The sequence below is a fragment of the Oryctolagus cuniculus genome, chromosome 13, assembly GCF_964237555.1.
Source record: "Oryctolagus cuniculus chromosome 13, mOryCun1.1, whole genome shotgun sequence".
NCBI classification, from domain to species: domain Eukaryota; kingdom Metazoa; phylum Chordata; class Mammalia; order Lagomorpha; family Leporidae; genus Oryctolagus; species Oryctolagus cuniculus.
In genome coordinates this window covers 30,464,188-30,477,299 of record NC_091444.1, presented here as the reverse complement: position 1 = coordinate 30,477,299, position 13,112 = coordinate 30,464,188, and the positions used below count along the sequence as shown (strand labels likewise).

The following is a 13,112-nucleotide window of genomic DNA, read 5'->3' as shown; positions in this document are numbered from 1 at the left end:
CTCTATGTTCATAAAAGCTCCAGCACAATTCATAATATCTAAGCTATATGATATACCTACATGATGGAATACTGTTCAGCCATAAAAAGAATAGCATTCTGTCTTTTGCAACAGAAAAGATGGAACTGGAGACTATTATGCTTAGTGAAATAAGCCAGATCCAAAAGACAAACATGTTTTCTCTGACTTGTGGTAGCTAATATATACAGTACACACACACACACACACACAAAAAAAAACCTCTTAAAGTATATTAATAAAATTGACATCTTGGGATTTGATTACTGTTTATAGCTCTTGTCTATATTCCTGATGAGCAGTGATCTTTCTATTTTTACTGGTTAAACTCTTTATTTAGTGGAGCATTGAGCCTGTAATTTTAAATTAAGTTGAAATTACATTATCATACAAATTGGGAGGGAAAAAGCCATTGTAATCCATAAGCCGTACTTTGGAAATTTATATTCATTAAATAAAAGTTAAAAAAATAAATACATGGAATATCCTAATTTGGGCTATTTTAATAAGAAGCCAATTATTTTGATAATAAAATGAGTTTTAAAATTTTAAAAAAATAGAATCATCACCAATAAATTAGATAAAATAACTTTTTCCATTCTTACACTTTCATTCTGTTTTTATTTTTATTGGCAAGGTGTGTTTCTTGTAGGCAGCATATAGATGGGTCTTATTTATTTTCTAATCCATTCAACTAGTCTTTTTTTTTTTTTTTTTTTTGACAGGCAGTTAGACAGTGAGAGAGAGAGAGACAGAGAGAAAGGTCTTCCTTTTTCCGTTGGTTCACCTCCCAAGTGGCCACTACAATGGCGCGTTGCGGCCAGTGCACTGCACTGATCCGAAGCCAGGAGCCAGGTGCTTCCTCTTGGTTTCCCATGCAGGTGCAGAGCCCGAAGACCTGGGCCATCCTCCACTGCACTCCCGGGGCCACAGCAGAGAGCTGGCCTGGAAGAGGAGCAACCGGGACAGAATCCGGTGCCCCAACCGGGAATAGAACCCAGGGTGCCAGTGCTGCAGGCAGAGGATTAGCCTAGTGAGCTGTGGCACAGGCCCTGTATCTTCTAATTGGAGAATTTAGTCCATTTACATTCAAAGTTACTGCTGCTATGTATTGACTAGGGCTTGCCATATTTCCATAAATATTCATATAATTTGTTTTGGGTCTCTTTTGTATTTTTACTTAGAGGTTTTCTGCATTCAAATTCTTTCATGATGATGATTATCTTTTTTTGTTTCAGTGTGTAGTACATCCTTAAGTATCATTTGTAAGACTGACCAGGTGGTAACAAATTCTTTAAATTTTTGTTTATCTTGGAGATATTTTTGTTAGTCTCAAAGATCTTTATTTCACATTCATTTATAACTGAGAGTTTCACAGGGTACAGTATTCTGGGTTGATTTTTTTTTTTAGCACTTAGATTATATCTCTCCATTCTCTCCTAGACTGAAGAGTTTCTGATGAGAAATCTGTCAATCTAATTGGAGATCATTTAAAAGTAATATGTTTCTCTCTTGCAAATTTTAGAAAATTTTCTAAATTAAAATACTTTTGAAAGTTTGACTATAATTTGTCATGGTGAAGATCTTTTCTGGTCATGTCTTTTTGGGGTTTTATGTGCTTCCAGGGTTTGGATGTCTATATAATTCTCCAAATTAGGGAAATTTTCTATTACTTAATTGAATAAGTTTTCTAAGTCATTCTGTTTTTCCATTCCTTCAGAAACTCCTAAGACATATGTTTGGCTGTTTGGTAGTATCCTATAGACCCTGAACATTATTTCTGTTTTTGCTAATTCTTCTGCCACCTCCTTCTCATTTTTAAAAAAGGATTTATTTATTTATTTGAAAAAGCTACACAGAGAGAAAAGGAGAGGCAGAGAGAGAGAGAGAGAGGTCTTTCATCCGCTAGTTCACTCCCAATTCCTTTTAGTGGCTAGAGCTGTGCTGATCCAAAGTCAGGAGCCAGGAGCTTCTTCTTGGTCTCCCACACAGGTGCAGAGGCCCAAGAACTTGGGCCATCTTCTACTGCTTTCCAGACCATAGCAGAGAGCTGGATTGGAAGTGGGGCTGTGGGGACTTGAACCGGCATCCATATGGGATGCCAGCATTGCAGGCTGCAGCTTTACCTGCTATGCCACAGTGCCAGCCCCCTCCTTCTCTTTTTATTTTTTGTCTGATGGATATATTTCAAAATACTTGTCTTCTAGTTCAGATACTCGTTCTTATGCCTCACCAAGCCTGTTGTTAATGCTTTCCACTGTAGTATTTACTTGACAAGTTGATTTCCTCATTCCTAATATTTCAGTTTGACTTTTCTTTAATATCTGTATTTTTTATGCTGAATTTCTCATCCATGTTATGTAAGGATTTCTTTAGTTCATGTAACTTCCCGGTGTCTTTGAGTAATACTTGAAAAGGAATTCAAAATGAAAATTGTAAGATGGCTCCTAGCTTACTAGAGGCCTTGCAGAAGAAGGAAGTGGTGGTGCTGGTAGAGCAGAGGCAGTATATTTAGACTGGTACCTGATACTTCCATTTCTATTCACTTATAAGCTGTTGATGACCTCATGAAATGGAACTGGTTAATTTCAATTTCTCTTGACAACAAAATGAATGTCATTATGGGGTAGATATGATTTGGGTATGGACTTGAAAAGACTTGAAAATCTAAATATGTTTTAAATAGAATTCCTCTAACCATGATTCTCAGCTTTGGATATTTTGGTCTGAATAATGTTTTGGGGAGAGGAGTTGTATAAATTATATTATTTAGATGATTCTTAGGCTTCTCCACACTAGATGTCTATTGAAGTCCTCCCCAAACTGGGACACCCAAGACATTCTCCAGCCGCTGCCCATTGTCCTTAGGCTTCAAAATCACTCCCTGTTGAGATTTTGTGTTTTAATTTAAGGCCTACATCATCTTCTTTTCAATGTTTTACTGTCCCATGTCTTAAGACTTTAAGGGGTTCTAGGGGAAAATTCAGTTCCTTATTTTAGGAATCCAATTCAGGTGGAAATTTTAGTTTCTCTGGTTAGTCAAGAATATTGTCAGTATTCATATGTCTTCCTCACATTTTCTGCCCTTGAAATTAATAGTACGATTTTTACTTCCCTATTGTTTTTCTTACTGATGTCAGTCAATTTTTGGATTATAGTTTTTTAAAAAAGATTCTTATTATTTTATTATAGTGTTGGGAAAAAGAGGAAATAGGCAAATTCTTCATCTGGATTTTGCAAAAATACTCTTACTTTTGGTTATAACTATTTAAATGTATGTTTTCATGACAATAGTTATAATTATTACCTACATTTTTTATTGAGCAAAATAATCACATTATTGTTATTTTTACTCCTTTCCTATTGTTCTTTATGATTGTTTTCTCTTTACTATTACATGAGTGAACCATTTCTAGCAAGGTCAATCCTTTTTCAGATAGCCAAAGATATACAATATGCTTATCCTTTACTTCTATCATCTTGAGCACAAACCACCATATTCACATATATACCTAAGGATCAGCTTAATCATAATTTAATTAACTGTTTTGGATAGTAACATATTACTTAGTGGTAACATAGATTGAGGCAAGAACTTTTGTTTCAAGTGAGTTTTTTTATGAAGCAAAAAATGTGTACATTTAAAGTGCTTGAATCAATGCCACATGAAAATGAATCTGCTCCCTTACTTTACAGGCAGAGAAGCCAGTATGTTTCTGAATTCTGTTCCTCATGCTGTTTCTTAGACGTCTGAGCATTTTGTACATTGCACCTCTGCCAATCTCTGTACAAATTCTGCTACATTTCAGAATTTGTGTTTAAGAAAATGTGCTGATGGAGTGATTGGTGGTTTATAGCTCCAATTTTGGCTGCTTAAGAAGATGATTCTTGAGCAGCGGAGGGTCAGCTTGGCATTTTTGATTGGTACATCCCTTTTCCCTGGTATAATGTGCAAAGGTATCTTTGCTAACCTTCTTTGGAGCTCTGTGTTATTTGGTTTCAGAACTTGAAGTTTATGGTAAAAGCCAAATGAATAGTTTCCAATGCAATTCCATCTGTGATTCAGCTAATGGAAATTCTCTGGATTTTGTCATCTCATCTTCTCCAAAATTGAGTCAAAAAGTCATTTTGAGATTTCTACTTCCAACTAAACAAGTAAATCTACTAGATTTATATTTCCACCTGAAATGACAAAAAAATGGTCAAAATATATATCAAACAATTGTTGGCAAGACCTTGGCTATTAGGCAGAAATGACAGTGTTCCCTGTGAGATAGGAAATACATTAGATGAGTCTTCCAATTGCTGGAAGTTGTAATAGATGGGGGCAAGAGTTTTGCAAATCCAAAGTGGTTAGAGTTTGCAGAGAGGAGAAACAGTGGAAAAGAGGTAATTCCATAGATATTCAAATTATCTTCCTTAAATATGCAGCTCACTACTGATCATTCCATGTGTTGAGGCAGGAGAAAATGCAAGCTGTAAGGAATTTAGGTAATAGGGCTTTGTATTTACACAAAACAGGGAATAGTGCCTATTTGCGAAGCACAAGTGGAGAAAACTCCCGATTTCCAGAGAATTAGATGGAGAACTGCTGCAGTGCCACCTAATAAATATTAAGAACAACACCTCCAGGGAACAAACTGTTCCCAAGTAATTTCATTACATCCCAGATCAAAGGTCAGGAATATTTGTAAGAACACTAAAATATCTAGCACTCAACAAGAAAAGATTCACAGCATCTGGCACGAACAGAAATTTAATTGACGTTGTAGTCAATATCATATCTGTTAACTTGTGTGACTTCCTTTACTGGCTTAACACATTAATAATTATGTATTTACAATTCTATGGTTTGGCTTTGTGCTGGTCTGAATTGGCGTGGCTGTTTTGGTTACTGCCTCATTTTCTGTGGTTAGATGGTGAGAATACTGGTAGCTAGATAACTGAGGGAGACCTCACTCACATATGTGGTGGTTAGCAAGCATGTAATTGTGGTGTTAGGAGCATCTGTTGGCTGGAAACTTGTTTCTCTTCATTGTCCTCTGACGCTCCAACAGGACAGCTTGAGCTTGTTCACAAGGTGATCTGAGAGTTTTAAGTCCAGTAAAAGAGAATGAATACAAGATGTATAACCATTCTCAAGCTTCTTCTTACATTGTTTTTGCTAACATTTTGTTGGGCAAATAAGATCAATATGTTAACCTAGAGTTAGTATGGAAGTATTCTATCAATGAGCATGGAAAGAGAGCATGTTATCTGACTTTTTGTGTATTTTTTAAATTTAAGGTGTACAAATTTCATGTATTTCATATATACAGAGTTAGGAACATAGTGATACTTCCCACTCTACCCTCCCTCCCACCCATGCTCCCACCCTTCCTCTTCCTTCCTCTCGTGTTCTCTCTCCTAATCTCAATGTACAGCACACTAAGGACAGAGATCCTACATGAGGAGTAAGTGCACAGTGACTCCTGTTGTTGACTTAACAAATTGACACTCTTGTTTATGGCCTCAGTAATCACCCTAGGCTCTTGTCATGAGCTGCCAAGGCTATGGAAGCCCCCTGAGTTCACTGACTCTGATCATATTTAGACAAGGCCATGGTCAAAGTGGAAGTTCTCTCCTCCCTTCAGAGAAAGGTACCTCCTTCTTTGATGACCTATTCTTTCCACTCGTGGATATCTTTCATTTAGGTTTTTTTTTTTTTTTTTTTTTTTTTTTTTTTTTTCCCCAGAGTGTCTTGGCTTTCCATGCCTGAAATACTCTCACAGGCATTTCAGCCGGAACCACATGCCTTAAGGCTGATTATGAGGCCAGAGTGCTGTTAGAACATTAAATTAGCAAACAAAAAAGCAGTCTGCACATTAATGTTTATTGCAGCTCAATTCACAATAGCTAAGACCTGGAACCAACCCAAATGCCCATCAACAGTAGACTGGATAAAGAAATTATGGGACATGTACTCTATAGAATACTATACAGCAGTCAAAAACAACGAAACCCAGTCATTTGCAACAAGATGGAGGAATTTGGAAAACATCATGCTGAGTGAATTAAGCCAGTCCCAAAGGGACAAATATATGTTCTCCCTGATCGGCGACAACTAACTGAGCACCAAAGGTGAAACTTGTTGAAGTGAAATGGACACTATGAGAAACAGTGACTTGATCAGCTCTTGTCCTGACGGTTGATGTACAATGTAATACTTTATCCATTTTAGTATTTTTTTTTTGTTCTAGTACCATTGGTTGAACTCTGTAATTAACACACAATTGTTCTTAGGTGTTTAAATTTTAACTGAAAAGTGATCCCTGTTAGGAATTTGGAAAACATTATGCTGAGTGAAATAAGCCAATCCCAAAGGGACAAATACCACTTGTTCTCCTTGATAGGTGACAACTAACTGAGCACCAAAAAGGAAATCTGTTAAACTGAAATGAACACTGTGAGAAACGGTGACTTGATCAGCCCTCACCCTGACTGCTGATGAGCAGCTTAATATGTTATCCCTCTTAGTATTTTTTTTTGTTTGTTCTACTTAATACTTTTGGTTGAATACTGTAATCAATACACAATTCTTCTTAAGTGCTGAAACTTAACTGAAAAGTGATCGCTGTTAAATATAAGAGTGGGAATAAGAGAGGGAAGAGATGTGCAATTCGGGACATGCTCAAGCTGACTTACCTCAAATGGTAGAGTTAGCAACATACCAGGGAATTCGAATTCAATCCCATCGAGGTGGCACGTACCAATGCCATCTCACTAGTCCCAGTGATCGATTTCTGTTCACAATTGATTGTAATGATAGGACTAAGAACCAAAGGGATCACATAAACAAGAACAGTGTCTGCAAATACTAGCTGATAGAATAAAAAAGGGAGAGAATGATCCAACATGGGAAGTGAGATACACAGCAGACCCATAGAATGGCAAATGTTCTTTCTTCTTTTTTTTTTTTTTTAACAAATATTCTCCTTGAATTTGAAACATTGGCCAAGTTTTCCCACTGGAGGATACAGGGCAGTGCTCTCAGGAGTCAAGCAAAAAGTATGGGCCAGGGTGACTATGAGGTTATTCACCCATATAGAAAGTTTATATACTTAAGCAGCACTTCTATCCCTCAGAAGGAGTGGAATTAAGGTTACCAGCAGTCTTACTTAGGTTTCAGGAGGTAAAGATGCTCCATCTGACGCATGTATAATAATGTAACAAAATATATAAAAGGTAGTTTTTATACAGAATGCATTTTTATTTCTTTTTCACTCTTCCTTGGTTTTGAAAGACCATTCTTTTACAAGCAGGGAAAGTATTAGATTATTCCTTGACAGAAATATAATAGATGCCCAACCCCTTACATTTCTTGTCAACTATTTGGAGAACAGAAATAACACACGTGAATCACCAAAAAAAAAAAAAAAAAAAAAAAAAAAAAGGTCTAAATGAAAAGAAGGTATCCTAGTGTTGATCAGAGTGCTAACCATGGCTGTATGTGACAAATAAGCACCATTTATTTTTGCGCTGCCAATCAGATTCCTATCGTGAGTGATTATCTGGTTTCTTATGGAGTTAGATGGGAGCTGGGGGTAGGTAACACAGGCTGGAGTGAGGAGGCATGCATAGTGTTGCTCAATTTGACAAATCTGCATGTGTTTTGAGTATTGAGACTCATTGCTATCCACAATTACATCTGGTATATTTATAATGCTTTAATTTTCAAGATCTTACATCATTTCATGTAAATTATCTGATCTTAAAATAATGATTTCAGGTCTTCCTATTTCTCAGATAGGGAAAAATGAAGCAGTGAATGATAGATTTTTTTTAAATAGTTTCATTTAAAGCTATTTTCCATTCAAATTCTTGCAACTGAATCCTAAACTCCTGTGATAGTTCTTAATACCTTGAAATCAGTGTAGATCAAATCATGTCTTCCCACATGTAGGATACTTCTATCTGTGGAAACCATACCTGTAATTGTGGCTTTAGATCAAGTGAAGGAAAATGAGCGGAAGAAAGGCCACTCCTGACTGTTAACAGAGATTTGAGTCTGTGTCTACAGCTCTCTATTACATCCCTGAGTTATTATTAAGTTTCTCATCTTTATTTTACATCTCATTACATGTGTCCTCTTCCAAGTAAGTTTTAGCTCTGTTGTGTACTAACAGTGGAAGCGAGCTTCAACTAGTTCAAGGAAAATGCATGCTATGTGCAAACTGTGTGTGGATTTCAGAACTTTCACACCAATATAACATATTTTGATTCTATTATTCCATGAACATTTTGAAGTACCCTCATATTATCTATGTATACAGTGGATGACCATTGCATGTTTTGTGTAATTTTATTCTGATGATGGCAGCTTGAAGAGAAAGCATACCCATTTTTTTTTTTTTTTGACAGGCAGAGTGGACAGTGAGAGAGAGAGAGACAGAGAGAGAAAGGTCTTCCTTTGCCGTTGGTTCATCCTCCAATGGCCGCCGCAGCCTGCGCGCTGCGGCCAGCGCATTGTGCTGTTCCAAAGGCAGGAGCCAGGTGCTTCTCCTGGTCTCCCATGCGGGTGCAGGGCCCAAGCACTTGGGCCATCCTCCACTGCACTTCCGGGCCATAGCAGAGAGCTGGCCTGGAAGAGGGGCAACCGGGACAGAATCCGGCGCCCCGACCGGGATTAGAACCTGGTGTGCCGGCGCTGCAGGCGGAGGATTAGCCTAGTGAGCCACGGTGCCGGCCCCAGTGTTTTACATTGCTTTCAAATGCTCTAAAACAAGTAATGTTTTTTTTTTGTTTTGTTTTGTTTTGTTTTGTTTTGTTTTTTTGACAGGCAGAGTGGACAGTGAGAGAGAGAGACAGAGAGAAAGGTCTTCCTTTGCCGTTGGTTCACACTCCAATGGCCGCCGCGGCCAGCGCGCTGCGGCCGGCGCACCGCGCTGATCCGATGGCAGGAGCCAGGTGCTTCTCCTGGTCTCCCATGGGGTGCAGGGCCCAAGCACTTGGGCCATCCTCCACTGCACTCCCTAGCCACAGCAGAGAGCTGGCCTGGAAGAGGGGCAACTGGGACAGAATCCGGTGCCCCGACCGGGACTAGAACCCGGTGTGCCGGCGCCGCTAGGCGGAGGATTAGCTTAGTGAGCCGCGGCGCCGGCGTAATGTTTTTGTATATTTTGTCATAATATAAATCAGCCAAACAGTCATAGTATGATGAAAGAATAATATCAGTGGTTTACTGAATATTCCTGAAGGGGGAGTTGTGTAAGAAAAATATATTAAGGTTAATATCAGTAGGCATAAGTGATGCTACTAACAAAAAACTTAACACACTATACAAACCTTGATGGGACGATGTTATTACAGAAAGATTCTTCTTAGTTTAAACACCTGGCGTATATAAAATGTGTCTGGGTCAACCAGGTAGTAAGGTGAGAGGAATAAAACAAAACCAAATGAACTACTTTTTAGTCTTTTCATCTCTATATTTTGATTTCTTTGTATATATGTATACTCTGTTATGCTTAATTCTCCCTTTCCATTTTACTCACTGCTGTCTTCCGTGGAGTTTATTTCCATTCAGTTCTATATATGCACCCTGCTGAAGCCATCCATGTTTTGTGTCAAGAGGAAAAATACCTTATTACCTTCTTGTCTATTTAACATTTAAAGTTTTTTTTTCTCTCCCTCCCTCCCTGTCTTGTACCTAATGAGCAAATTATCTAAAAATAGATACGTTCATCATTCTACAAAATGTTCTATCTTCTCTAGATTGGAGGCCAATGTAATTGTAAGAGACATGTGTCTGGCAGACAGTGCAATCAGTGCCAGAATGGATTCTACAATCTACAAGAGTTGGATCCTGATGGCTGCAGTCCCTGTAACTGCAATACCTCTGGGACAGTGGATGGAGATATTACCTGTCACCAAAATTCAGGCCAGTGCAAGTGCAAAGCAAACGTTATTGGTATGTGTAATGCAAAAGTTTACAGTCACATCTCTATTACCATCTGGAATAAAATTCTCTATTTGATTTCTTAACTGAAGAGTAAAGCAAATTTCCTCGCTCAAGGCAGGCTGAAAAAAAAACAATTTGGATGAAATTAACTGTCTAAAAATGATTAAATTAATATTTCTATCAAACTACAGCTTGAAGCTTAGTTTAATCAACCCTTTAGAACTTCCTTTATTCTGTAGCCGCATTAGTTCACATGGTTCAATACTAATAAGTCACAGAAAAATATCATTTGCTGACTGCATAGATGTTTCTTTTAGAAAATTAGCACTTTTTCAAAATGTTTTATACTTAATGAGTTCTAAGCAAATCATTTCCATGCTAGTTTTCTTAATAGACCAAAATAAATGGATTTTTTTCAAAATATTCTTTGCTACAGGGAGCTTTGTGATAAATCTTTCCATTTTTTTCTATTATATTTCTTTGAACTGTTCCTATGAAATGCAAAATAAGTCAACATAATTCCACAGATCATGTATATTGCTGGGGTTAGTTATAAAGGGCCACATAATTTTAATTTTGTAATTCACTGCCAAGTTGATTATAATAAACAGCTACCTTCGGTGTTATTTATCATTTTTTTATACACGACGTGCTTTTTTGTTTGTTACTCCCACAGGTATTTTTCAGAAATTAGATTTGATTATAGCAATTTATTACATCCAACATTTTTGAGGGGAACCACCGCCACATAAGGACAAAATTTATCAAGTGCCCAAAACACACTATATACATAATGCACTTTGAAATTTTGATATATGAGAATATTATGAGAGGAAAGTTTCCTGATGAAGTGAGTCCAGTATTGTAACTGAATCTATCTTGGTTCGTATAGGAAGTTTAAAAAAGACCTTTGCCTTTCTATTGTCATTCAAGTCACTGAGTATTTCATGGTTTTTGTAATACTGACCTGTGCCTTACAGGAATAAAACATGCGCAGCAGTGACCACACACACATACATTTATTTGCACGCGTATACATGAACTTACCTTTAATGCTTTCACTTCTGTCATGTAATTCCTGAATCTAATTCTTCATGTTTTACATTTTTAGTTATACATTTATCATGTTATGGATTTCAGTTAGCAAAGCATTCCAATTCACGTTAATAAAAAGGAATATGGATGCTCTAGATGGTATTACATGAGATTTCTCTGACTTCAAAAAAGATTGGGTCAGAATCTGTGACATGCCTTATCTTTGTGCATTTCAAGTATATCCAAACTAACTTTTTAGCAAGAATGAAATAACTGGCTTTTCAAAAGAAGCACGTCTTTTTATATATTATCTGTGATGCCAAATTAATTCATAAGACTTGAATTCAGTCTCTGTGGCATCCTTTATTCTTTAATGTGAAACATACAATGAGAGGGCTACTTTTCTATATTAAGGGAGTATTTCCTGTGGTGGTTAGATTCCAGAGCTTGAGGAAGGGAAAAAATCCAAATTTACATAGAATTTGTCATGTTATTTACCTATTGGTTGTTCCGTATACTTTTCTGCAAGAACATATGATGACTATATCATTTTAGTACTATGAACAATTATTTCTAGAGTTATTTCTGTGGCTTTAGTATCTTCGCAAAAACATAAACCTGATATCTATATATGTTTATATACATTTATATTTATTGTCCTAATTTGGTTAGCAAGTAACCTTATTCAATTTTACATTGTTAATATGAAGGGGGAAAAACAGAAAATACAAATGTATATTGTATATGCTTCAGAAAGCAAACTGTTAGAGTTAACAAAACTGTTAAATCTTACTAATGATTCTATCACCAGTAAAATACATTAGCACCAATAATTTTATTAAAGTAGGTCATTCATCTAGAATAAAAAGGGAGAAGAATGTGAATTAAATGCCAAGTGTGCTAACTCGCCTGTACTTGTTAACACTGAATGTGATGCCCTGTAGGCCTTCCTGAGTATCGTTAGGAATAGATTACCTGTCAGGAATATGTATGGCATATTCAAATAAGCACTGCGCATATTTTTAAAACTGATATGATATGAATCCATGTAGACCAATTTTAATAGTTCAAAATGAGTCATAATTATTGTTAACAATACAGTTATTTTTAAAATTTGCAGCAATAGTGGTCCTTTTTTATTTTCCTTATTGAAATTAAATGATATGCCTTAGGTGAGTCATTCATCACTGTTAAAGAACTTGCCTTCTATTGGAGTTCTTGAATTTTTATCCATATATATACATACATATTACGCATTTCCTTCCACTTTAGGAAATGCTTTTCTACATATGAGTTCCTCAATGTGTTTTTGACTCTTATTTTAGGACTAATATTTTTTATTGCTCTTGTAGCTTGAAATAAATGTTTCAGTTGATTCAATTCCAGGTAGTCAGCTATTTAAATTCATGAATATATGAAGACTATCTCAGGGAAACATTTTGCATCTAAACATTTACTATTCTAAATTCCTTTTTTATTCCTTTGATTGTAATACCCTTTAGGAGACTAACCTAAGTTGTTGAAGATTTAAGTTTAGATGACAAAACATTTTTCTCCATTTGGAAAATGTAAATAAGTTCTCCTTTAAGTAAAAGTGATATAAAGAACAGAATTTACTTAGTGTTTAAGAGGTATATTCTGAATCACACAATATGACAAGCCATGTGATTGCTTTATGAGCCAAGAAGAGCATAATTTATATTAACTGAAAATGATAAAATATAGGAGCACACAAAAGGATTAAAATAAAAATTAGATCAGTTTTATTCATAATAATTATTTGAAAGTATGATATTCAGAAGCAAGAGTATGTTATTATCACAAAATACGTATCAGCTTAATGTTTTATTTTTTCTTTACTCAGCTTTATTAAAGGACAATAAGCAAAAATTGTAAAAGGGTACAACATGATGTTTTGATATATACATGGATGATATATACTTATATATTGTGAAATGATTAATTCAATGTAATTAAGATATTCACCACCTCTAATACTTATGTTTTTCTGGCAAGAACATTTAAGATCTAATCTCTTAGCAGTTTTCAAGTATACATTATTATAGTTACCAGGCTGTACACATTATATTTCTAGAAATTATTCTCCTTGTGGAACTAA

At 36.1% G+C, this 13,112-nt stretch overlaps 1 protein-coding gene across 6 annotated transcripts in view; it reads left to right on the top strand.

Moving 5' to 3' along the window:
* Positions 1–13,112, top strand: part of USH2A (usherin) — an 848,241-nt gene that overhangs the window by 191,301 nt on the left and 643,828 nt on the right. For all 6 annotated transcript variants that reach the window (XR_011381453.1, XM_070055318.1, XM_008268426.4 and 3 more), the window contains exon 12: positions 9,772–9,967. Coding sequence is in view for 5 of the 6 variants with exons in the window: in XM_070055318.1 (XP_069911419.1) it covers positions 9,772–9,967 (196 nt within the window). In the remaining variant the exon portion in view is untranslated. The remainder of the gene's footprint in view (positions 1–9,771; positions 9,968–13,112) is intronic.